General features: G+C 37.9%; 2 protein-coding genes across 4 annotated transcripts; one reads left to right on the top strand and one right to left on the bottom strand.

The window, feature by feature from the left end:
- Positions 1-1,269: 1,269 nt before the first annotated feature.
- Positions 1,270-5,027, top strand: LOC148878064 (uncharacterized). Its single transcript, XM_088948441.1, has 2 exons — positions 1,270-3,082; positions 4,218-5,027. The coding sequence occupies exons 1-2, from the start codon at positions 2,425-2,427 to the stop codon at positions 4,847-4,849; spliced, it is 1,290 nt and encodes a 429-aa protein (XP_088804567.1). The 5' UTR covers positions 1,270-2,424; the 3' UTR covers positions 4,850-5,027.
- Positions 5,028-6,003: 976 nt separating this feature from the next.
- LOC148878063 (NAD(P)-binding Rossmann-fold superfamily protein) lies at positions 6,004-24,721 on the bottom strand. 3 transcript variants are annotated; one of them, XM_088948458.1, is made up of 7 exons: positions 24,214-24,721; positions 17,509-17,676; positions 13,394-13,611; positions 13,108-13,267; positions 12,790-13,000; positions 12,581-12,689; positions 6,004-6,425 (listed from the first exon to the last, which is right to left on the bottom strand). In XM_088948458.1, exons 1-7 carry the CDS (start codon positions 24,356-24,358, stop codon positions 6,396-6,398), a joined length of 1,041 nt encoding a protein of 346 aa, XP_088804584.1. In that variant the 5' UTR covers positions 24,359-24,721; the 3' UTR covers positions 6,004-6,395. The 3 variants fall into 3 exon arrangements, with proteins under 3 accessions (XP_088804584.1, XP_088804591.1, XP_088804578.1); XM_088948465.1 differs by having other exon boundaries at positions 6,004-6,391; XM_088948452.1 differs by lacking the exon at positions 6,004-6,425 and adding an exon at positions 9,272-9,541.
- Between the last annotated feature and the right edge of the window lie 675 nt (positions 24,722-25,396).

The following is a 25,396-nucleotide window of genomic DNA, read 5'->3' as shown; positions in this document are numbered from 1 at the left end:
TCTCTCGACATCTTCCTTCTGGAAATACAATAGAGTTACTATTCCTCTTCAACCTCCAAAATATAAGGTTTTGCACCCGCATATATTTGCAGTTGTACTATTTCCAAACTGAGCCTAAATAACAACAATAAAACATAATGTTTTTATGCGAATAATGTATGACACCAAAAGATATTATATAACAAAACAACCCACCTGATTGGTTACTACTTCTATAATACCCGATTGATTGGTATTCAATTTTCCCATTAACATGTCTATCCGCCATCATAGTGGATGCCGAGGAAATAACTGGAATTACGGAACATCTTTCCAATCCAAAGGTTGAAAGGCCGTCATAGTTTTATATAATAGTACGTACAGCATTGCATTACCGAGTTTATATGTAGCGTCTAGCGTGTGTAGGTGTATGTTTTAAATAAAGAGACAAAGTGCAAAAACAAACCTCGGTAACGACAACGATACTGTGCGGGGGATTGGATACCACACACCCTCATCCCTGATCCCTCCCAACCCATGTTCCTTGTTCTGAAAACACTGAATTCAATTTGTGGGTCCCACACCAGCGCAGGATTGTCTGAAATTTTATTTTTTATATATCATGTCTCCTTGTCGCGGTCCCGCCCAAATGGATGGATGATCAATGTGATCATCTGGATCTGGTCATCTACTACTAATCCAGTAACCGAACATGATCATCAGTTTCAATCCGACGGTTTAAAGAGGTCGACAGTACGTTCCAGTCATGGTGGTGTTGAACATGGTGTTGACTGTTCAATGAATGTTTACTATTTAATTAATCACTGGTTCAGGAATTGGGATTTCCGCGTATTGATGAAGTCAAGTCCCATCTCTGTTTAACTGGAATTATTGTTGGATGGGAGTAATTAATGCACATAAAATCCAAGGTGGCGTTTGATTCTGCTTACCACATTGGAACCACATCAGATTTTTGTAAAACGCAAAAAAACACATCGGTGAGTGTTGTTTGATTGGCCATTTTCTTAAAAAATACGGTAAATAAATGCAGTGCCACTTTTTAAAAAATCGGTTCACTTGAGAAGACGTTATTTCTGACATGTTTTTTCTTTCTCAAAATGTTTTCTGATATGATAGCCGACGTGGCTTCGATATTACACCGTTTTCTCACACAATAAAAGTATAATGTGATGTTTAACATTGATGCCCAAAAGGTGTCAGAGAAAGTGGTAATTTAAACAACATCGAACATCCTCTAATTTGGTACCGCTTTTCTGAAAAAAATATTGTTTCAGACCATGAATTAAGAATCGGAAAAATATAAGTTTAGAGCAACCGTTTTTTAGGAGAAGTGCATTGCTATTAATAATATAACATCATCTCAGATGTTAGATAATATAAACCATATTCAAAATATTGCTGCTGGCACCGAAACAAAATTGGTGCTGTTTTTTCATAAAACAGCCGATATGGCAGCACCAGTTCCAAACAAAACAATTCTCTTTGTTTGGTTACCCGAATTCTCCCAAGTCTAAAGAGCCACAATAAATTTGAGGACATGCTTCCGAGGTTTATAATAATGGGGAATCATATTTCATTCATGGCAACTTGAAATCTTCTTTGGATTCACCAAGCAATGCACCTTGCATGAAAAAAATGTCTGTAATTAAGTTGTTTCTCTCTGAAAAAGCAAAACTTATGAAAGCTATGTCCCTTTCTTTCCCTCCCTCTGCGTAATCACGTAATTTCTTTGTCTGTCCAAGCCTCTGTTCTGTTTTTTGTTTATTAATTAATGCCACTGAGCAAGGAACTCTCAATTCTCAGTCTGGTTTCACGTCTCCAATAACCAAAGATTCTGTCAGTTTTTTTTTTTTTTTCTTTCACTTGATTGTTTTATATATTTTTTCTTGTTTTTAGAACTGGGTTCCCTTGGTTTCTCCTTCGTAATTAATTTCTGTATCTTTTTCTTCCTTTTCAAGACCCATTTAGGAAAACTTTCCAAAGCATCATTGCTTTGTTGGGATTTCCAAGTTCAGCTCCTGCAATGGTTGGTTTGATTCCTAAAAGACGAGCAGGTTGTTCGGGCTGCTTTGAAGTTTGAAACAATCCATCTTTATGAGTGTTTTATGAAGATTTTTGAGTTGAAATTTTTGGTAGTGGACGTTTTATTGGCTGGTTGGTTTACAAATTGATATTGCAGAAGAAAGTGCAGATACGGAGGTTTCTTTCCGAAAATAGAAAGAAATTACAGACGAGTGACCTTTGTTTCCTTAGTTGCTTTTTCCACCTCAACTAGTTGAAAGGTGGGTCAACAGGAATGGAAAGGAACATGGCTATAACAAGTGATGGGCTCTTCCGGGCAGTGCTGGTCAAGAGTTGCAGAGAAGATTTTTAAGTATTTAAAGCCCCATAATACAGACACAAAATAAAGGAGGAAAGAAGAAGATGCCAACAGTTTGGTTTGTTCTGAAGAGATCCCTTCATTGCAAATCCGAGCCATCAGATGTTCACGACCCAAAAGCCAGGAGTCATTTGAGCACCTTCTTGACAAGAAAAACAGGGAGGTCCGGCTGTTCAAGATCCATAGCAAACCTGAAAGATGTAATCCATGGGAGCAAGAGACACTTAGAGAAGCCTCCGAGCTGCAGTCCGAGATCTATAGGAAGTAGTGAATTTCTCAACCCAATAACCCATGAAGTGATTCTCAGTAATTCGACCTGTGAGCTTAAGATTACTGGTTTTGGGGGTTTACATGAAGTTGCGGGTGGTGGGCTTGGTGGCGATGGCTCAACATTTGTGGGCACACTTCGGCCTGGAACGCCCGGTCCTGGAGGGCATCACACAATGCACTATTACAACCCTTCGCTTAAGAGCTCTGCAACCCCTCCAAGGAAGTCTCCTGGGTTTCTCTCTGATAGAGGTGGTTCCATATTTGGAGGCTCCGCTATATTTGGTGGCGGGGATGGTGGTGGTATTCCTTCAAATCCTAGGACTTCTCATGAGGTAGATTCTCATGGTTCTTCTACTGTGACCTGCCACAAATGTGGAGAGCAGTTCGGCAAGTGGGAAACTCTAGAGGCTCATCATCTATCCAAGCATGCTGGTAAGAGATGTTCATATTTTGTTCTTCTTGTACATATTATTCTTTTGTTTGTGCATTTCAGAAGGATGTTTATGTTTGATGCTTCTCGTTCGCCGTTAGATTATATCCAATCTTCTCCTATTCCAAGCCTTATTTGGTTACATTTCTGTCATTCTTCTCCTTCCTTCCTAGGTTTCGGGAGAGGGTAAGTAGCCATCTTAGTTTTTCTTTGTACCAGAATTCGTTTTCCCCTCTTCAATCAGTTTTTACAGCATATGCACCCTTTACAATTCTACGTACAGTGAAATGTCTTCCTTCAATATCAAAAAGAGATCATCTGACGTTAATCATAAACAAGTTCATGTATAAAAGATTAAGACTCTATTACCTATTCAGTTTTTCATTATCAAGTTCTACTTGATTTCATTGCCTTGACATTCTTTCCTCTTTATCTCTATATTCCTGATAGGTATCTGCTTCCCTTGTGAATTGATTTCCTCTCACAACCTACCCTGTTTCTCCTCTGTTAGATACCCTTAAGTTCTTCCTTCCAAAACTCCAATATCTGTTTCTAAGGCTTCGCAGTTTTAAAACATTCAAAATTTTTTACCTAAAAGAAAAACCATTCAAATTCAGTAGCATCCATGAAGCTAGTAGGCTCAGGGACATGTCCTGTTTAGTTTCATCTTCTTGATCGTCTGAGTTATTTGAGTCTGTTAAGATGTAACGCATTACTCTCCATCATATGTTTGTAGGATTTAGGCTGTTAATTTTCTCTAATTTCTGGGTCTTTGCTTCATCTAATCCCCCGAATTTCGGATTCATTTCATCCAACTTTCAACTTTAAACCTGTTCCTTTCTTTCTTCTCTGGGTGGTTTTCTCTGTCAACGTTTCAGTTTTTGCTCTGTTGACTTGTGCAGTCACTGAACTTGTTGAAGGAGACTCGTCTAGGAAGATGTAACGCATTACTCTCCATCATATGTTTGTAGGATTTAGGCTGTTAATTTTCTCTAATTTCTGGGTCTTTGCTTCATCTAATCCCCCGAATTTCGGATTCATTTCATCCAACTTTCAACTTTAAACCTGTTCCTTTCTTTCTTCTCTGGGTGGTTTTCTCTGTCAACGTTTCAGTTTTTGCTCTGTTGACTTGTGCAGTCACTGAACTTGTTGAAGGAGACTCGTCTAGGAAGATTGTAGAAATTATTTGCCGGACAAGCTGGTTAAAATCTGAAAACAATTGTGGGCGGATTGAGAGGGTTCTGAAGGTCCATAACATGCAAAAGACCCTTGCTCGTTTTGAAGAATACAGGGAAATGGTGAAGATGAAGGCCAGCAAACTCCCCAAGAAACACCCTCGTTGCCTAGCGGATGGAAATGAACTTCTAAGGTTCTATGGCACGACAGTGGCATGCTCCCTCGGCATGAATGGCTCCTCCAACCTCTGTATGTTGGAGAAATGCAGTGTGTGTCGGATTATCAGACATGGGTTTTCCACTAAGAAGGAGCTCAAGGGAGGGATTGGTGTGTTCACAACTTCAACAAGTGGAAGAGCCTTTGAGTCCATCCAACTCTATGAAGATGATCCATCTGTGAAGAAGGCTCTAATAGTTTGTCGAGTTATTGCCGGAAGGGTCCATAGACCATTGGAGAACTTCCAAGAACTGGCAGGCCAAACTGGGTTTGATTCATTGGCTGGGAAAGTTGGCCTTTATTCAAATATCGAAGAGCTCTATTTACTGAATCCTAGAGCTCTTCTCCCTTGCTTTGTGGTAATATGCAGACACTGAGAAATCAAAAGACTTCCTTACCTTACCAGCTTGTGAAAGGTTTGTGAAATTCTTTTTCCCCATTTTTGTCATTATCCTTCTTTCATGGTTTGATCAAGGTGCTTAATTTTCTGTGCAGTCCTTTTTTTCTTATAATTTTTTTGCTTTATATAATTACAAGAATGCTGATTCCTCTCCATCCTATCTACTACATGGCTACAGATCAATAGGTTGCAGGTTTCTTCTTTATGTTTGTATCAGGCATTTAGTAATGCTTTCATTTCTATCACTTTCACATACCCCAAAAATGAAAAAAAAAAATACAAAGTTTATCTTCGTTCGCTGTATGTTTCGAAAATCCAGATCCACGTTCAGTAAAAGAGGGAGAAATTATAACCTAGTCTCTCACATAGCCTTAGGGTTACATGGCTTACATCGTTTTGGGATTTGCTGTTATTTTAGAATTATATGTTGTTGTGCTTACCGGACTTTGTTATGATTTGAGCTGAACATCAAATATTTGAAGTTGACTAATGGTTTGTTTGGTTTGATAGAAAATAAGAGGAAGTTGAGGAAAAAGTTCATTGCAAAATTTGTGAAAATCCTTAAGAACTTTCTTTCGACTTTCTGTTCCTCTCTTATTTTCTGTCAAACCAAACACAGCCTAAATCATTCCTCTCTGCTTCTGGGTTTGGAAGAGAACTGCTGGCTTTTAGGAATCTCATGCACTAGGCTTGAGTTTCCACCTCAATTGTGCGTGCTTAGAGCTGCAGAGTTTCCTTTTCATATGCTTGTCATATAAACAGAAACTCACTTACAGTTGCATACAAATGTTTAAGATTTTGAATAGGCGATCTGCCTGAGGTTCAGTGACAGGAAGAAGATAACCCTGGAGTAAACCCTTTTTCTGCTCAATTCTCATCTTCATAATTGGCTTCATAGCCCTAGAAGGAAAAGAAGCAAATCAATAGTTTCTGTTTGTAGGTTCCATATGTCACAAATGAGGGGAGAGGAGTTCAAATCAGCCCCCCACAACGTCACACAGTACATCCCCGCCGTGTATCGAGAGATGTTCTCAATACACAGTGGGAATGTGCTCTGGGACGTTGTGGGGGGGGGGTGATTCGGTGTCATGCAACCGAACAATTCCCCCACCCAAAACCCTAGATTTTAACTTTTTAGACGTAGCAAGGATCGGACACATTTATTGAATATCGATTAGAAAAAAAGGTAAAATATTACATTCTGTACGTGGATTCCCTGCTAACAAACAGATGACAGGGGCATGTGGTCCATGGCAGGATATTTGAGAGATGAGACAAAGGTTAGTCCAGAGTCCAGACTTGAAGGACAAGAAGCAAGTCGTCTTAAACGGCCTTTGCTCCGAGTGGTCAGATTGTTGTTTCTCCCACTGCTATCCAGCTTTGAATTTCTCCATTATATTTTTGTTCTTCTCAAAGTTCCAGCTCTGCATCCACTTGGGACTCTCCCCTTTGTTGGTCCCTTTGGATGAGTTTTGGCTTTCACTGCGTGCACGGATTCTGTGGCTATTTGCTGCAGTCACTGTTTAATTTTGAACGCCATCTCTTAAATATAACTGTACCAAGTGAACCTTGCAATTTTGAATCAAACAGTTACTATATACTGGTGCAAAACTAAGTATGTGGTACATCGTTGGCATTAGCATTTCTTCCTCTTAGTGGGCCTTAGTCAAAGTGATACAAACCAAGACGGATGATACGAACCAAAAAGGATGGAAAAGATAATAGGGATACAATAGGGAGACAAGGTTAGGGTCCTAAAGAGGATACAATAAGGAAAGAAGAGAAGATAAGGTATGTATAGCTATCTCCTAGAAGGAAGGAGATAATGAAACTAATTTTGATAGACTACGCTAACATTCCCCCTCAAACTCAAGATGGTAATATATAGGTCATTTGGAGTTTGCCAACAAGAGCATGAAAGCGAAGAGAAGAGTGAGCTTTGGTAAATATATCTGCAGATTGATCCTGGGAAGGGATAGGAATAAGGCGAACAGTATCCTCGAGCACATGATGACGAATAAAGTGACAATTAGTCTCAATATGCTTAGTGCACTCATGAAATACGTCATTGTGGGCAATTTGTATGGCACTACGATTGTCACAGTGAAGAGGGGTTGCAAATGAATGAGTAATTCCCACGTCATGGAGTAACCATCGTAACCATAGCAGCTCGGAGGTAGTGTCAGCAAGAGCTCGATATTCAGCTTCAGTACTGAAACGAAAGACAACCGTTTGCTTCTTACTACGCCAAGATATAAGAGTCTCCAAGAAAGAAGCAATAACCAATAGTGGAGCGTCTATCAGTAGGATCATCGGCCCAATCGGCATCAGAATGTGCGATCAAATGAAGAGAGGAAGAATTGGAGTAGTGAAAAACAAAGTGCCCTTGACATAATAGATGATCCGAAGCACAGCAGCATAATGAGTAGTGTGAGGGGCAGACATGAACTGACTCACAATATGGACAGCATACGCAATATCAGGACGAGTAACAGTAAGGTATACAAGACTGCCAACTAGTTGTCGATATAAGGTGCAATCACTAAGAGGAGTGCCATCAGTGGTTGACAAATGGGCATTAGGCTCAATTGGAGTGTTAACAGTCTTAGTATCAGTGAGTCATGCACGAGAAACAAGATCAGTGGCATACTTGGCCTGAGACAGATAATGTCCCGATTGGTCGGAGGAGACCTCAATGCCTAAAAAATAAGTTAGTCGACCAAGATCTTTCATTTCAAACTGTTTGCTAAGAAAGGCCTTAAGAGCATAAATACCCTACAAATCATCGCCAGTAATGATCATGTCATCCACATAAAGGAGGAGAAGTACACAACCCTAAGAGGTCTTTCGGATGAAAAAGACATGATCATAAGTGCTAGATTGAAAACAAAACTAACAAACAGTAGAGCTGAATTTAGAGAACCATGCTCGAGGCGCCTGCTTAAGTCCATATAGAGCCTTACGGAGACGACAAACCTGATTAGGAAGATGATCATAACCAAGAGGGGGCTGCATATAAATTTCTTCAGAAAGATCACCATTGAGAAAAACAATCTTAACATCCATTTGAAAACTGCTAGGGCTTAGCTGCAGCAATCGCAATAAGACTACGAACAGAAGTGAGACGGGCTACTGGAGCAAAAGTCTCCTCATAATCAATGCCATACTCCTGTGTGAACCCTTTAGCTACCAATCTAGCTTTATACCTTTCAACTGAACCATCTGCCTCAGTCTTGATTTCGTTTTGCAACCAATCACGGATTTATCTAGAGGCAGGTCAACTAAATCCCAAGTATGAGTGCTTGTAAGAGCTTGAATTTCTTTTGCCATTGCTTTCTGCCATAGAGGGTCAGTACTAGCCTCGCGATAGGTACAAGGCTCATATAAAGATACAATGGTAGAATAACAATGAAAATCACGAAGAAGAATGGAAGGTTTAGTGACCCTATCAGAACGATGGAGTGAAACATTAGAATGAGCAGGGTCGAATTCATCAGGAGGAATCAAGGGCTTAGAAGAAGGCAGAGTTGGAGGATCCATAGCCAAGGTAGATGCATCAGGAGAGGTTGCAAGTTGTGCAGTACTATTAGAGCTATCAGATGAAGTAGTTGGACCTGCAGGTAAATCATTAGAAAAAAAACGAAATAGTAGGATCAGTAAAAAAATGTGAAGATGTCATGGTAGCTCGAAATGGGGAGAGACTGGAAAACATTTTGTGTTCCCAAAAGGTAACATGACGAGATATGTGAAGTCGTTGGGAAAGAGGATCACAACACCGATATCCTTTATGTTCAATACCATACCTGAGAAAACAACATAGACGTGCTTTTGGTTTCAATTTGGTATGTTCATGAGGTTGTAATAGAACAAAACAAGCACAATCAAATACATGAAGAGACAGATAATTAAGGAAATTGCCATAAAATCGTTCATAAGGAGAAATGTTACCAATAATAGGAGAAGGAATGCGATTGATGGTATAAACAACAGTGAGGGCCGCTTCCCCCCAAAAATGTTCAGGACAAGAGGAAGAGATTAAAAGAGCTTGAACAGTATCAAGAATATGCCTATGTTTTCGTTCTGCACGCCAATTTTGTTGAGAGGTACTGGGACAGGATCTATGAATGATAGTTCCATTTTGTGAAAGAAATCGGGTAAGGGTAGAATCTCTATATTCCATAGCATTATCAGTGCTAAAAAATTTGATGATAGAGGAAAACTGAGTTTTGATCATGGTGGTAAATTGAATATAAATTGCAGGTAATTCAGATTTATTACGCATGAGATAAATCCATGTATATCGAGAGAAATCATCAACGAAGATCACAAAATAATGCAAACCACCCATGGTATTATGAGGTGAAGGGCCCAAAATATCAAAATGGATAAGATCAAAAGGTGCAAAAGAAACAGAATCACTTATAGTAAAAGGCAAAGCATGATGTTTTGAAAGAGGACATGAAACACAATCAAAGTCTATTGTTTAAACAGTACCCAAACATCCATTAGAAATTAAAGATCCTAATTTAGAGGTAAAAATGTGACCAAGACGAGAATGCCAGACACTAGAGGTGATAGCAGCAACAAGAGGTGGTAATTGAAGAGATGATAGCTCAAATAGTCTCCCAAACTTACGGCCTGTCCCAATGATCTTCCCTGTCCGTGGATCCTGCATAGTACAACCACGACTTGAGAATTGTAGTTCAAAACCAAGTTTACATAATTGTCCAACAGATATAAGATTTAGAGATAATTTAGGTATCAAAAAAGTGTTAGGAAGTGAAAAATGAGATGTTAAAACAGTGCCTACACTTTTGACAGTTAAGGTGGAACTATCGGTAGTATGAACAATTGGTGCAATAGAAGGATGTGACTTGGAAGTAAACAATGATGAATTGGATGTCATATGATTGTAACAGGCAGAATCAAAATACCATGATGAGGTAGTACCTGGAGTGACGGACAAGACTGAATTAGAAGGCATACTAGAATTAGGTTGGAGCTAGTGAAGAAGAGCTTGGAGTTTTCTAAGAGAAAATTTTGGAGAGGTGTTATCAGAAGAATTCTCTGTGGCAGCAACTGCAATAGAACTCAAACCCTGAGAACCCATGGATGAAGACTTCTATCCAGACGCCTTTTTGGCTTGCAAGCGGCGGCACTCAGAAATAATGTCTTCTTGTAGTAATTGCAGAAAGTCTGTTTTGAAGATTTAGTAGCAGACGCATCCGGAGTAGCAAGAACAACATCAATAGATAATAAGGATCGTTCATCTCGAAGTGTTTTTAGACGAGTTTCTTCAGAGAGCAAATCTTTGATCACAACCTCAAGAGAAGGCAATGGGCTACGATGAAGTAGAGTACCGCTAATAGGTTCATACTCATCCCTGAGAGTCATCAGAAGATGCCAAACACATTGGCAATCACAAAGCTTGGAATAAGTAGTAGCTGCAGAGGTACTATTCCATTCAGGTTCACACTGAGCTAACTGATCCCAAAGAACTTGTAATTCAGAGACATAACTGTGAATGGTCTGTTCAGGTTGCTGCTTCATATGGTGAAGACGCCTATAGAGTTGAAACTGATGCACATCATCAGAAATAGAATAACGAACTTGTAAGAAATCCCATACCTCTTTAGGAGAGTCATATCTGTGAAATTCCAACTTGATGCTCGCAATACCAGGTCAATATTCAATGATTTTTCCCATCCCATTTTTCTACTCGTTCAGCAAATTTATCTTATGTTTCATCAGCAATTTTGGTAGGTTTGGGAATCTCACCCGTCACATATCGCCATTGAAGGCATCCCTTAAGAAAACTACACATCTCCTGCGACCATAAATCATAATTTGAGCCATCGAATGTAATAGTGATGGGATGAGAAATATATTGAGCAGCTTCAGACGAATCTACGAGGAGAAACACAAAACTCTGGAGCAACACAAATCACGGGAAAAGAAACAAGGCAGACCCGGGGCTCTCGCTCAGGCTCAGGCTCAGACTCGTGTTCCTTTTCTTGCTTTCTTCAGTTAATTCTATTTCTGTCTTCCCCCAACTAAGCCTTAGGGACCAGCTCAGACAACAGCAATGGCGAGTCAAGTGATTGAGAATTACAGAGAGAAGGCAGAGATGCTCTCTGCAAGAAGAAATCGCTACAGCTTCTGGAGGAGATATCGCTGCCCAAAAGTCTGTTTCCACTGGACGACACGGAGGAGGTGGGCTACAACAGGGAAGCCGGGTTCGTCTGGCTTAAGGAGGAAGAATGCATCACACCTTCAAGTGCACGGGAAGCAGGTCTCGTATGCGAATGAGATTATCGCCTTCGTGGAGAACCACCGGATGAAGAAGCTGATCAGCATCAAGAGTAAGGAGCTCCTGATTCGAGTTGGGTCACCCTCTAGGATATCTACCTTGACGACCCTGCTTCCGCAAAGATCTCGTTCAAAATGCCAGCTGTTGGTCTGGTCGCAAAGGATCCAAGCTTGTTCCGCAGCCAACCAGAGCAGAGCAGAGGAGTCATTGGTCTAGTCGCAGACTTGGAAGACGGAGGACAGAGGATCCAAGCTTGTTCCGCAGCCAACCGGAGCAGATGAGTCATCGGTCTAGCCGCAGACTTGGAAGACGGAGGATCCAAGCTTCAGTTCTCTGTTTACCTTTGCACCGGGCTTGAAGAAGAAGAAGCAAATAAGAATTGAACTCAGTTTTCTGCATGCACCAGAAGTCATGTACAGGACGACGATCACGACGGGCGGTTATGCAAGGGAGCTAGCCTTCAACCCGAGGAGCTACGATAACCGGTGCAACGATAGTGTATACTCATGAGAGGGCGCCAGCGAAGCTCAAGTGGGGGGATGGATCTGATAAAGTATCACAGGCTTTGATACCATGATATGAATCAAGAAGGATGATACGAACCAAGAAGGATGAAGAAGATAATAGTTTCTCTTGATATATCCAATTCAATAGGCTACAACTCTATTTATAATAGAGCTAATTATAATAGGGATACAATAGGGAGACAAGGTCGGTGATGTAAAGAGGATACAATAAGTAAAGAAGAGAAGATGAGGTATGTACAGCTATCCTAAAAGGAAGGAGATAATGAAATAATTTTGATAGACTACGCTAACACAAAGAACACTGATTCCACTATGTTGTGACGTATTACAAACCATAAAACCAGAACAGCTGATTTATTAATCTCAGGGTGGTAAGCTTGAAAATGTGGGTTCAAGTCTGAGAGCGGTCACTTTGTGTGAAAAGTGCTAAAGGTCTTCCCAAGACCCATATAGCTGGGTTGGAAAAGTAGAAAAGGACCCCAGATGACAGAAACCACACAATTGGGTAATGACCTTTTTCCATGGCCATCAGCTGACTAGTGTGGTTCCTGCTCATGCTAGGCTTCATGAGAGTGCAATGCATAGAGTTCTTCAATTAAATCAACTGCTAAAAGTATTGTAAGGTGGATTAATTAAGCTACGGGTTTTGTAGTGGGTCAGATAATGACCTGTACCCTGAATACAAGAATCTTTTGGGTAGCTGTAACCATTGGCCTGAACTGGTTTTGGGGAGTTGGTATTTTAACAAAAATTGCCCCAAAATACAATTACATAAATCAGCAACGCATTAAAGCTAATTGTTCAATTTCTAAGAATACCGCAATTAATTGCTGATTTCATGCAGAAAGCCATGCTGTATGCAGCTACTTACACTCTGAAGGATTATATCTCCTAAGCTGTATTTGTACTCGAAACCCAGAGCTTTTAACTTTTTGGAAGAAATCAACGAACGGACAGAGCTGTTTTCTTCCTCACAAAACCTGGAAAAACATGCAGCACCGTAGCAGTGATTGATATTACTCTCACTTCCCCAGCTAAAATTAGAGCTTATTGAGGTATGAAGGAGAAAGCTAAGCCTACCTTTGTTTATTGAAGCAAGGGTGCTCTTGAGCAAGAAGGTTGGCCAATTGTCCCATAGTACAACTGTGGGCTGAGCAAATATATGGACCTTTGGCTGCAACTTCCTCCATCAAGAATATGTGGGCATTACAGACGTCTTCAATATGAACTACTGAGATTGACCCCAATCTCGAATGCACGGCAGATAATATTGGATAAAATTCACGGTCACCTGTACAGGAGTGCCGATTCAAACATGTTTTCATCCACATTCCTATATATATGCTGAGGTAGGATGAATTAAGATAGAAAGGTGATGATCACAATAGCTGAAATCACCTGTGATTGGTGACAAGAGAACTTGGACACTTGCTGGGACAGCCGATGTGAGGAATGGACCGGCCACGGTAGTTGGTATTATTGATACAACATCCAATCCGTAATCGTCTGCAAACTGGAAGGCAGCTTCCTCTGACAGAAGCTTTGAGAGTGCGTAGACCTTTAATTTGGATATCTTTTATTAGTTGAGATGAACGTGATGGATATCTTTTACTGGTGGCGTGTGCTCGATCGGCATGTACCAGTAATAAAAATAAGATCAGCAGAAAAAGAAGTTTCCCCTTACCCATCCGCTTGCTTTTAAATTCCAGACATGATCAACCGGAACCCGGCAAGATTCATCCACCGTTGGTCTCCATTTCCCAGCTTCGTCTTTTGCAGTTATGGTACTGATAGACGATGTGAAGACAACCCTTTTCACTGATTTTGCTTTCGAGCATGCCCTGAGGAGGTTTAAGGTCCCTCTGGTTGATGGTTTGAGTATATTTGATCGAACATAGCTATCTTCATATAAGAAAATTCACGTTAAAGAAGTTCAAAATTCAAATTTTTAGCCTCTTCAGAGTTCAGACCAGCACGAGAACAATCATACAAGAGACCTTCAAATGATGAAACAGCATTTTATATGCTTTGTATATGCTTATACTACGATCTGGTCACCCTTTCTTTATATTCAAGTCTTATTTGGCCAGTGATTACCAATTTTTTTGACCCAAAATAACCAAACCCTGGTTCAAGACTTTGGTTTATTTCTCCTCGTGCTTGGCTGCCGCATGTTAAAGACTGTGTCTGTCTCAAGGTAGGAGGTGGTAAGAATGACAAATGACAAATCAGAGTTTCAAACATACGAGATGCAAAACTGAATTAGGCACAAAAACTTTCCGATTCAGATTAGCACTGAAAACAGAGCCTAACACAAATGACTTGTGCTATTTAGATCAGTTGGCTAAGTCTTTGGCTGGTTTTAGGGGAGATTTGCGATCAAATCCTGCCATGGGTCTCATCCCGGGTTATATACACCCATGAAAAAGCTAAAAATATTAAAGACGAGAAAAAAAAAAAAAAGAGCAGACCACTCTCAGCTCCCTTCTCTATAAATCAATGGTAACTTGGCACCCGTCTAAATGACACACCATTTCCCAGATGGTAACGCTCCCAATTAGAACCCGTGATTGGCCTACTGTGCTTATCATTATCGTCAGATCATCACTCCCTTTCGAGGTTGTAAAACTTTTCAGTCCATGAATGTCCTATCCAACAGATGAACGGCCTTCTGCTGCCACCTAAGTTCTAACCAACTCTTTGTTGGATACTTGGATCAGATCTCTCCAAAGCCCAAATCTCACTGAATATCCATAAGCCTTCAACACTTTGTATGTAGGAAAATAGTTTTATAGTAAGCGTTTTGTCACTGGCCCGTGACTCTTCAGTCCTTTTTTAGTTTTATGATAAACATCATGAGTCCAAAATCTTCAACATCCACCCGTCCACCTCACACAGCATGCGTTGCTCCGTCACTGATGCTCTAACTCATATAGCTACCCCACATCTTTCATTTCTTCCTTCTAATAATACAATTACTTTGTCTAATTGGCCTCTTCCGAATTGCACTCTAGCCTCTAGGGTTTATTGCTATGACATACAACGCTGATTCGTGGAGTGGGGCCTTGGGTTTGGATTTGTGAGTGTTGCTCCAGACCCCTGTCTTCTTCTTTTAGTATTACATAGAAATGGGGGTGGGATAGAGTAGGGTGCATATGAGACGCAGACATACCGAGAAATTTCATTCACTCCCATTGGTGTAGCCTTGGCTAAAATCATGGATCACAGCCTTTGATATATTGCTGCAGCCCCACTTATAATTAGGGATGGAAATTTTTTCTCTAAAACCGCCCCATGCCCCACCTTGAATGGGGCAGGTTTCCGATTTTCAATGGGGATGAGACGGGGATGAGGAAAATATGTTTTTCCTGAAGTGGGGACAGGGCGGGGATGAAATTTGTATATAATTCCTCAAATTCATTCCGAACCCGATGGTAAATTAATAAAATATCCTTATATTTAATATTGATTTTTAAAATATTTTTAAGTTTTTTTCAATTTCTTAAAACCCTAGGATCCCATAATTTCATTTATAAAGTACCCCAAAATTATCATAATTTATTTATAAAATGTCCAACAGTTAAATTATTTTTAAATAATTATCTCATAGTGGAAAAAATTCAAGAATACCCCATCTCTGACAAGGAGTAGATACCCTGCCCTATTGACATTCCTAATTAGAATTGGATGAAATAATGTCATAGTTTAGCCCGAAGCTATCCCATCCGGCATAGATGATTTGTCCTCATCCCTTACAATGGAGAGTTTGAAGCTTCACTGCTTTGATCATGCGCCTCCTGTTTGGAGGGATGTCAAGTGGCAATCATTCATTTAGAAAATGACAATTATTTTTGAAGTCATTCTTATAGAGAGTTTATTTTATTTTTGTACCATGTGATAGTGAGCATTGATTATATGATTCACAATTTGAACAGTTTCATCGAATTGGGTTAGACCTAGTCCATCTATTAATTCATACTAGTACAGATCAGATTGAACCAAATCTGCTCCAATTGAAATCAGCCCCCAAATGCCCTTATCCCCAATTTATAGAAACTCCATTTATCCTGTAATTTCGCAACGCTTCATGTCAATGAAGACATTGCAAAAACTAAACTTTATCACATTTTGGTGGATTTGCTAACCTCCACTCTCCCCAAATTCTGCAGGTGGCCTATTTAGTGATTGAGCTTCAATATGAATGGTTCTGATTTATTATATAATGCTTCTGATTTTATATTATTTAATTGGACGGTGGAGATAAGTTTCTTCTAAACTAACAAAGCTCTATAAAGACGTTCCCAGTCAGAAGCCGTGGTAATTAACTAATTATGCAGGTTTATCATATAAAATTTATCCATGACCCATTCAGTTGAAGATCAAAATAGGATAGGTGATAAGTCATTGGGGCCTGGATCCATCTATCATTTCGTTTCATCTACTGACAACACCTGCCATTTTGTACCCCTCAGCCTCAAAGTTCGAGGTAATTTGAGTTGAGTGGTCTTCCGTAGCATTAAACAGACATCAAATCTATGATTTTTTTTTCTTTTTTCTATCTTATTATTAGAACATTATTTCCCAAGGCTGTTTCTTGGAACGGGGAGGATTTGGAATTGGTGGTGAAATTGGAGTAGACAATTGTAAGCCTCTATTCTTCTTTTCAGTCAAATCTAAATTTATTCTTTTCTTTGGACGGAGTGGGAGAAATCATTTGAAATTTCATGAAATTGAGGTGGCAAATGGAATTCAATTGCATTCCCACCTCCATAATCCACGTACTAGTCGGGCAGAAGTTGGGGTTGGAGTCAAAATTCTGCAAATTTCCGGATTTCGTTTTTGGAGATCAGAAGGTGCCGAATTCAGAAACTTGCAGAATATGTAGAGAGTAATTTGAGAATATTAGGTTTTAATCTCTGTTAAGTGGGTTTATATATTCAATCAAATAATTGTATTGGTGGACTATCTTGTAAATGGGTTAAATCAAGTGATTCATTTAGGCAAAGCCAGCAGACTTCAACAAAAGGGTATGGGGCTTAATGAGTGGATACCACATTTTGGCCCATATAAGCTTAATGGGATCCTATTAGGTCAAAATATAAAGGCTCCTAAGTTATGGTTCTCAATTTGTTAAATCATCTAGCCGCCCTCTTGCTCTACCCCATTAGAGTCAAGAGCTGAGAAAACTTAAGGAAGAAGGAAGATTTAATTGAGGAAAACCACAGTCGACTTACCATTGATTCATCACTCATTCCGCAAGAGTTTCTACTACTGCGATGGATACAGGTATGTATGTTTAAACCTCCTTGATAATTGCATGATATTCTTTGGGGTATAACATAGCTTGTTCTTCGTATATGAATGGTATTGGTATGATTCTGAAGACTAAGGATTAATTTGTTCCCCTTTATTTATTATTATAGTTTCTTTTATATGTTCTCTACCTTTCACTCTCTCCACCGTTTCTTTTCAAACCAAATATAGGCTAAAAGCTGAAGCTATTATGTGAGGCTCAATGGCTTCATTAATTTCAATCCTTTCATTTTCAGTCTAGCTTTAATTAATTATAATAAAAATGATGAAGATCAAATACTAGACTGATTTTCTATGCCATCTCAAAGAACTAGTCAACCTAAAAGTTTAAATTGTTAAACCAGGCCCTCGAATATGTTTTTTATTCTCTAACAGCGGCAGTTATTTAGTTGTAGAAATTGTGCAAAATTTGGAAATGAGAAGATTGCTTTCATTTTTTGCCGCTGAACCAAAATAAGGCGTAAGAGAAGGATTAAAAATTATTACCAATGTTGTCTTCAACGGGTACACTGAATTCCATTGACGCTGCAACATGAAATACACCATCACAACCTTCCACGGCCTCGTCGAAACTCCCTTCTTCTTGCAAATCAGCTTTAAATACTTTCAACCGATCACCACCGCACCATGATGACATTATACCGGAGGTCTTGGCTGCAAATTAAAATAACGAATAAATCAGCAGCTCTGGTTATTATGATTTTGGTGTTAACGGAAGGATTCAACCAGGTCCGGTTGAAGTCCATTTTATCCTGGCCCGGCCCACCGTGGAAGGCTCAATATTAACTTGGCCAATGGCCACACCAACAGCAGCCAAGTTATTTATTTACTTTTAATTGAAGTAGTTAGAATACAAACGTGAGATTTTCAACTATAATAGTACAAAGCATCTATCTATTCACAACAATTAAAATCCTGTCATTGATCATTGATATGGTATCCCAATCCTTCATCTACGGAACACGATATACGGGAAAGTCAACCTTCTGCTACCCATCAACAAGTGTTTTGGCTAAGCACCAAATGATGTTTTGGCTAAGCACCATATATCATAATTGCCTTGTTTCAAACTAGCCAATATCTGAAAACTACTCCTCATGGTGCACAATATTATGACTTTCTAATGTTGATGAATCACTGCTTATTAGAAGAAAGGCTCAATTAATAATTTAATATAGACAAGCAAGCAAGCAGATATTTATTGTTATTGTATTACTTCTGATTTATTACCACATCCTTATCTTTTCGTGCTTTTGGGGTGGAACGAGGGAAATCAGTACTCATTGCCTTGGAAAGTTGGAATCTCGGATTGGGAATTCATACTTTTAGATTGATTATATTATATGTGCCAGCAGATCTCATAGATTAATCCTTGATCTTCAAAATTATTGAAGTTCACGACCATACAATTTAATGTCAGTGATGCTCAAATCGAGGATTTCTTTCACGAATATAGAAACCACTTTTCGAGAAGTAAGAAATGAGTGCAAATGCTGTAAGATACATGATAAAGATTTTCCTACACTTTCAGTGTCTCCATTGGATATATCCGACCTACACTATTGTAAATGTAAATTGGGTTGTCAATGAAAATGCTGTGGACTTATGCTGCATTTGACAAGGATTTTTTTTTTTTTTTTTTGAGTTAAAATGTCTCATGAATACTGAGTTTTTAGAGGCAAAAAGGAAACAAGTCCTTGAATGCCAAATGCAGCCTTAGCCCGTCGAATACGATTGAATATATAAATGTATGAATTAAAATTAATAATTTTTGAACTTCTTTAATCATTTTATATAAGATTTCGCTGAGTGATTGACTCGGTGTAGAAATCAAGTGTACAAAAAAGTAGAAGAAATCTGGATTCTTTATCCACTCCAATGGGAGTGGCTCAGCTACAGTAGATCAACTCATCAACCTGTAGTTTTGGGATCTTATACCTTCTCTACACTTGTTGCATTGATCTATTAACTTGGTCAAAAACTATCTGACCTGGGCTGTTGAACTGTTGGCGCATTCAACTCGTCACCAGATCACAAGTTGCACATTAAAACTTTTGCGGCATGATTTTTAAAACCGATCCGGAAACCGAATCGGTAAGGGGTCTGATTACCGGGTTGAACGGTCAGTCTGTTCTGACAAAAAAAAAATCGATCAAAACTGTTCAATCGGTCGAATGGTTAATTGCCTAGGTCAACGGTTTGTTGATCAAAATTTACGATTTTTAGAGAAATTTTGGTTTTGGGGAAAATCGGAATCGATTTTTCCAATCTGACCATCCGGTCTGGTCCGATTTTGAAAACCATGGATTGGGTGATCTTTATTTTATTATAGTATAATTTTTGAAGGCATCTTGCTTTGCTACTTTTACTGAAAAAACCAATTTTTTTTTGTCTCAGATTCTAATTTTTAATATTTTTATAAACGAAAATTTAAAAATTGAAATATAAACATAAATATTAAACATAAAATAATACATATATATATATATATATATATATATATCTGAATGTTTGGACTTAGGGTCAATTTTTTAAAACGTTGTTTAAAATAAAATGAACATCACATAAACTCCCTATAACTTTGTACGAAATGCCCCTTCGTGAGGTTTGAAGCATTGCAACTCTGCCTTTCCAAGGTAAACCTCACATACATAGAAATTTGGATTACTGGATCGATAGCTTTTGTAGCGGGCTATGGAATCAATGAGTAATGCCCCTATCCCAGCCATATATGCCAAGTGAGAGAATGGATGATCATGGGCCATATGCATTTAATGGCTAGCCATTCACAACCAGCTACACAGCCATTGTATTTAGCTAATTTTATCTGCACTTATGAAGGGCTGTTTGCTTCATCCTCTTTGAATAGTTTCTCCAAACGCTTCAAACCAGTTGAACAAGGCTAGCTGAATCTTCATCTCAGCTATCTCAAAAGGGACCCAAAATCATTTTTAAGGTTGTTTTGGTTTGATAGAAAATATGAAAAAAACAAAGGGGAAAGATTTACCAAAAAAGAAAAGAAAACAGAAGTTATAAAAGGGAGGGGAGCCATGAAAATTTAGAGGGCTACTAAAGCTAATATATTATCATTCTTCTTCTCAAAAATAAAAGGGTAAACTACAAAGACCTCCCCTATCCTATATGGTCAGTGACAATTCCTCCCTTACTTTCATTTGCGACAAACACCCTCCCACTATATAGTTCTGTTAATTAATATAGGGTCAATGACAATTTACTATTAGGAAATATAAATTAGTTTACTAGTTTATTAAATTATTATTATATTAATATAATATTAGTTTATAAAAATATACTAAAAATAAGACATTTCGTGTATAGATCGGGCTTTAGGCTCGGGCTCGAGCTTCAGGCTTTATATAAGGGTTAGGATTGGACTCAAGACTTAGGCCTAATGGTCGGGCCAGGCTCGAGCTCGGGCTTGCACATTTTCTGTTGATAAAGAGATCTGTGTTAATTATAAAACTAAGATTTTAATTAAAATTTTTATTTAGTTCTAGTCTAGTATAAAAAATATATATATAACATTTCTATTTATATTAAAAGTTTAAAACTATCAATTAATATTTTTATAATTTAAATTTCTTATTTTTATTAGCGCTTATTAAGTTGGGTTTTTAAGTGTAATTGAAACACATTTTTAATATTTACTAAGTTTTGTTAATATTGATTTTTAGTGAAAGTTTAGTGGATTTTTAAATTAATAATTTTTGATTGTTTAACCTCAACCTATTTATATTATTACTACTCTCTCTCACTCTCTCTTTCTCTCTCTTTTAAATGTAATAATAGCATGCATTAAAATAAGAGGCATTGGAAAACCCAAAGGTCTCTCTCTAATAGTGTGCAACTTTATTAATTTAATCAAGAAAAGCAATGATTACATCCTTATATTTTTTAAACAAAAAAAAGAAAAATATAAAAAAATGGAGAAAATAGATAAATAGCTTCTCTCAAAGGAGAGCATGCTAAAATTGATAGACTAATTTTAATATATATATATATATATATATATATATATATATAATATATATAATTACAAAAGCTAGCATTTTTATTAATTTCACTAATAATTAACAATTATATAGGAATGACAACAGGGTGGGTTTCAGGGCTGGGCACCCCATCCCTGTCCCTACCCCATAGTCAAGTCACTCTACTCCATCCCTACCCTGTCCCTAGTGTCAGGCAAGTTCAAAGCAATGCAACCACTCCCTAATGTCGGGTGAGTTTAGGGGCAAGGCACCCTACTCCTCATCAAGGATGGGAAATTCTCAAATTTCCCCACCCCGTCTCCAGTATTGGGTGGGTCCAAGTAGAAGTGTAAATCGGGTTCTGTTGGGCCAGCATGGCACGATCCGCATGTGGTCCAGACAAAGTGTGGACCGTGTCGTGCCGATCACAAGATGTCCTACGTCGTGCCTTTCTCCTCTGTGATAATTTGGGGGGTCGGTTCGACATGACCCATGGCCCGAGCCCGTACAAGCCCGTGTCGTGCCGTGGGTCCGACTGGTCCATGGGCCAGACCAAGCTATGAGAGGTCCATTTAAAAAAAATGAAAAAGATATATAAATTTTTATTTCATATGATTTTTTATGTATACAAATGTTTATATATACAATTAGACCTATTCATGGGCTGGGTAGCCCGATGACCCGACCTGGCCTGACTCATTCTTTTTTAGGCTTCAACAAAATTTCAAGCTTGTGGGCTCAAGTTCAAGCTTTCTCAAATAAGTCTGACCTGATACTATTACATATATAAAAAAGTACTTTTGTTATATATAATAAATATAATATGTATATACTTCTTAAATTATTAATAAATATCAATTTACTATTAGGAAATATAAATTAGTTTATTAATTTATTAAATTATTACTAAATTAATATAATATTAGTTTATAGAAGTATATTGAAAATAAGACATTTCGTGTATAGATTGGGCTTTGGGTTCGGGCTCGAGCTTCGGGCTTTATATAAGGGCAAGGCTTGGGCTCAAGATCTAGGCCTGACAGTCAAGCTCGACTTGGGCTTGGGCTTGCACATTTTATGTTGATATAAAGAGGTCCGTGTTAATTATAAATCTATGATTTTTTACAAATTAAAATTTTATTTAATTCTAATATAGTACAAAAAAACATATAACATTTCTATATATATTCAAAGTTTAAAACTATCAATTACTATTTTTATTAGTGTTTATTAGGTTTGGGTTTTAAGTAGAATTGAAACACATTTTTAATATTTACTAAGTTTTGTTAATATTTATTTTTAGTGAAAGTTTAGTGGATTTTAAATTAATAATTTTTTTATTGTTTAACTTCAACCTATTTATATTATTTGATTTATATTATTACTATTTTTTCCCTCTCTCTCTTTTAAATGTAATAATAACATGCATTAAAATAAGAGGCATTGGAAAACCCAAAGGTCTCTCTCTTTCTCTCTTTCAAATGTAACATGCATTAAAGTAAGAGGTTTTCTCTCTCTCTCTCTCTCTCTCTCTCTCTCTCTCTCTCTCTTTATATATATATATATATATATATATATATATACTGCATGACTGATATTATATGATTTATGAAAATATGGTCCCTAAACCCTAAAAAAAAGTTTTTGGCTTCAATTTTAGACAGGGGATATACTTTCTATGTTTTTATTTTAAGATTTTTTTTTTCAATTAGATGGTTTATTGGACTTGTTTCTGAAACTTATAACAAGAAAAATAGTTCAAATTGGAAAAAGGAGAGCTTGGATCTCTACACACAAATTCTTCCTACATACCTTGTCGGTGGTAATATCTTTGTGGGTATATAGGGATGTGAGAAGTGTTTGTGGGTAGGAGATCCAGAGTGGGAGAACACCCCGTTAATGTATATAAAAGTTTTTTTTTTCAAATTTAAAATAGATAAATTCTTATTACTATTGTTGGATTGATAACTCATGTTACTTTGTCCTTATCCACACTCAGCTAGGACCCGCAAATAATTGAAAGAAAATTGTGGGACCTGAGTTCATTTTTCAGTACTTGAACTTGTATCGACTCTGCCATGGGTTTGGTTCTTTTAGATCAATCAATTGCAACAAAGCATTTCTTCTTCTTCTTCTTCTTCTTAATATCAATTTTATTTTTGAGTTGTATTTGGTTTTATTGATAATATATCTTTTTCCTGCTAAAAGAAAACTTGGGCACTGATTAGATTTTAAAGATAGACAGAAAAATAGATTTTAAAGGAACACTAGTATAAACTCGAGCATCTTCAATTTCTTTTCACCGGGGATGTGTTGTTTTAGAGTAGACGAAAGAGATGTGCCCAAATGAAATCAACACCAATAACAAAACAACGGAACTTACTAGAAAACAACAATACAAAATGAAAACAAAGACAAGTAAATTTGTAATCTAAACTACCCATGCAAAGGCCAAAGCTAAAATGTAAAAACCCCACAGGCCACACCCACTGTCCCTCATTTCCCTGTCTTCTGATATATATGCCTATAAGAATTCTTGTACTTGCAAGTTTCACATGTACTGTTTGGCTCAGAAGTAGATCTCCTGTGTCCATCACTCCATCTAGTTGGCTGAGCAAGACTGATATCCGTATCAATCATTTCCGTGCACGTGGCATACGTTCATGTCCAACCAATGGAGTCCTAAATTTGGTGGAGACCTCCCCTCCCTTCACCCACGATTACCGATCATCCCTCAACTCAACCTATGCAACCGGCCCGCCGGAACATTCTTAATTTGGGGACAAAAGTCATGGTGGATGGAGAGAATTAAAATCAAAGAGGATGAGAGTGGTGATGGATCCATCAAAGGGATTCAATCCTAAGTCTCACTGCATAGTACAGGTTGCTCAGACCACCCATCATGCAGTCAGGTCTAGTCAGAAGTGAGAAGACCAGACTTCAGACTTCATCGTGATGATTAAAAATTGTCGTATCGGTGTTCTTGTTCATACTCTATGTATAGTGTTGTTGTTCAGACTTCATTCTGAAGACCAGACTTCAGACTTCACACACTATATATATAGTGTTGTTCATACTCTATATTAGATAGATCATCAGATGAATAAGATACATAGAGCCGGGTGAAGTGAGATGAGCATCCTCCAATTCTTACAAGAAAACAACAAACAGGGAGAAGACGGGAAAGAGGAGCACAAACCTGGATCTCTAGCGGTGGCGTGAACCTTGTAGCCCTTTTTGAGGAGAGACTTCACCAACCAAGATCCTATGTAACCGGTTGCGCCCGTCACACAGAAGGACACCGTGCTGTCTGTTTTGTCCCCAAGCTGATCTCTACCTTCCATGTCGATATGCCTTCCAAGTTCTATTCCAAAATCGGTTGGCGTCGCACTGGTGTTGGTGTTGAAGTATGAAGATGATTTAAAACAGAGGCAGGAGTTTTTTCTTTTTTTCTTTTTTTTTTTTTTTGGGTAATCATAGGGACTGGAGTTGGACTCTATATTATATGGATCATGAAGGCATGGAGCTTTTTTAAATTATTTCATGTCAATTGTCAAGCACTCAATTTAGGAGTTTTTTCTTTTTTTTTTTTTTTTTTTTTTTGGTAATGATAGAGACTGGAGTTGGAGGCATGGAGCTTTTTTAAATTATTTCATGTCAATTGTCAAGCACTCAATCCTATGCATGTTTCATGTCGAAACGGGCCCTAACAGCCCAGCGTTTTATGAGCGGTTTGTCAGAACCCAGAAACCTGTTTCGATTTGGCATGCACATCTGCTGAGTGGGCGTCCTTTCGGCGTTTTGTCAGAATTCTATTTGTATTTGTTATGGAAATTTTCTAATTTTACCCGAATTTTTAAACGGTGTCAAATCTTTAATTAATTAATATTTGAAAAAGACAAATATTATTTGTGTCATCCAATTTTTTATATAAACCATTCAAATATTCATAAAAATTAACTGTCCCATCCATTCAAATATTCATAAACCATTCAAATATTCACAAAAATTAACTGTCCCATCCATTCAAATATTCATAAATATTCATCCAATTTTTTATGTAAACCATCCCATTTGAGTGTCATCAATTCTTGTGTCTTCTATTCAAGAACTATTCAAGAACTAAGAATTTAAGACCGTTAATTTTTTTTGTTAACGTTTAAATGGTTTATAAAAAATATTCGATGATATTTAAAAAGCATTTGTGTCTTTTTAAATGTTACATAACAATAGCAATAGGTACTGGATTAATGTATTTTGAAAGTTTGAGTAAAAAATTATCACATTTTAAAATTTAAGAATCAAAATGATATTAAACCCAAAATATAGAGTACTGTTGGTGCTCGGATTGGCCAAGGACAATATAGTAATTTCACCCCTAG

The sequence above is a fragment of the Nelumbo lutea genome, chromosome 1 (genome assembly GCF_056320005.1).
Source record: "Nelumbo lutea isolate HS-2025 chromosome 1, American lotus-T2T, whole genome shotgun sequence".
Classification (NCBI taxonomy): Eukaryota; Viridiplantae; Streptophyta; class Magnoliopsida; order Proteales; family Nelumbonaceae; genus Nelumbo; species Nelumbo lutea.
The sequence above is the reverse complement of the archived record's forward strand: the minus strand, read 5'-3'. Positions and strand labels throughout refer to the sequence as shown.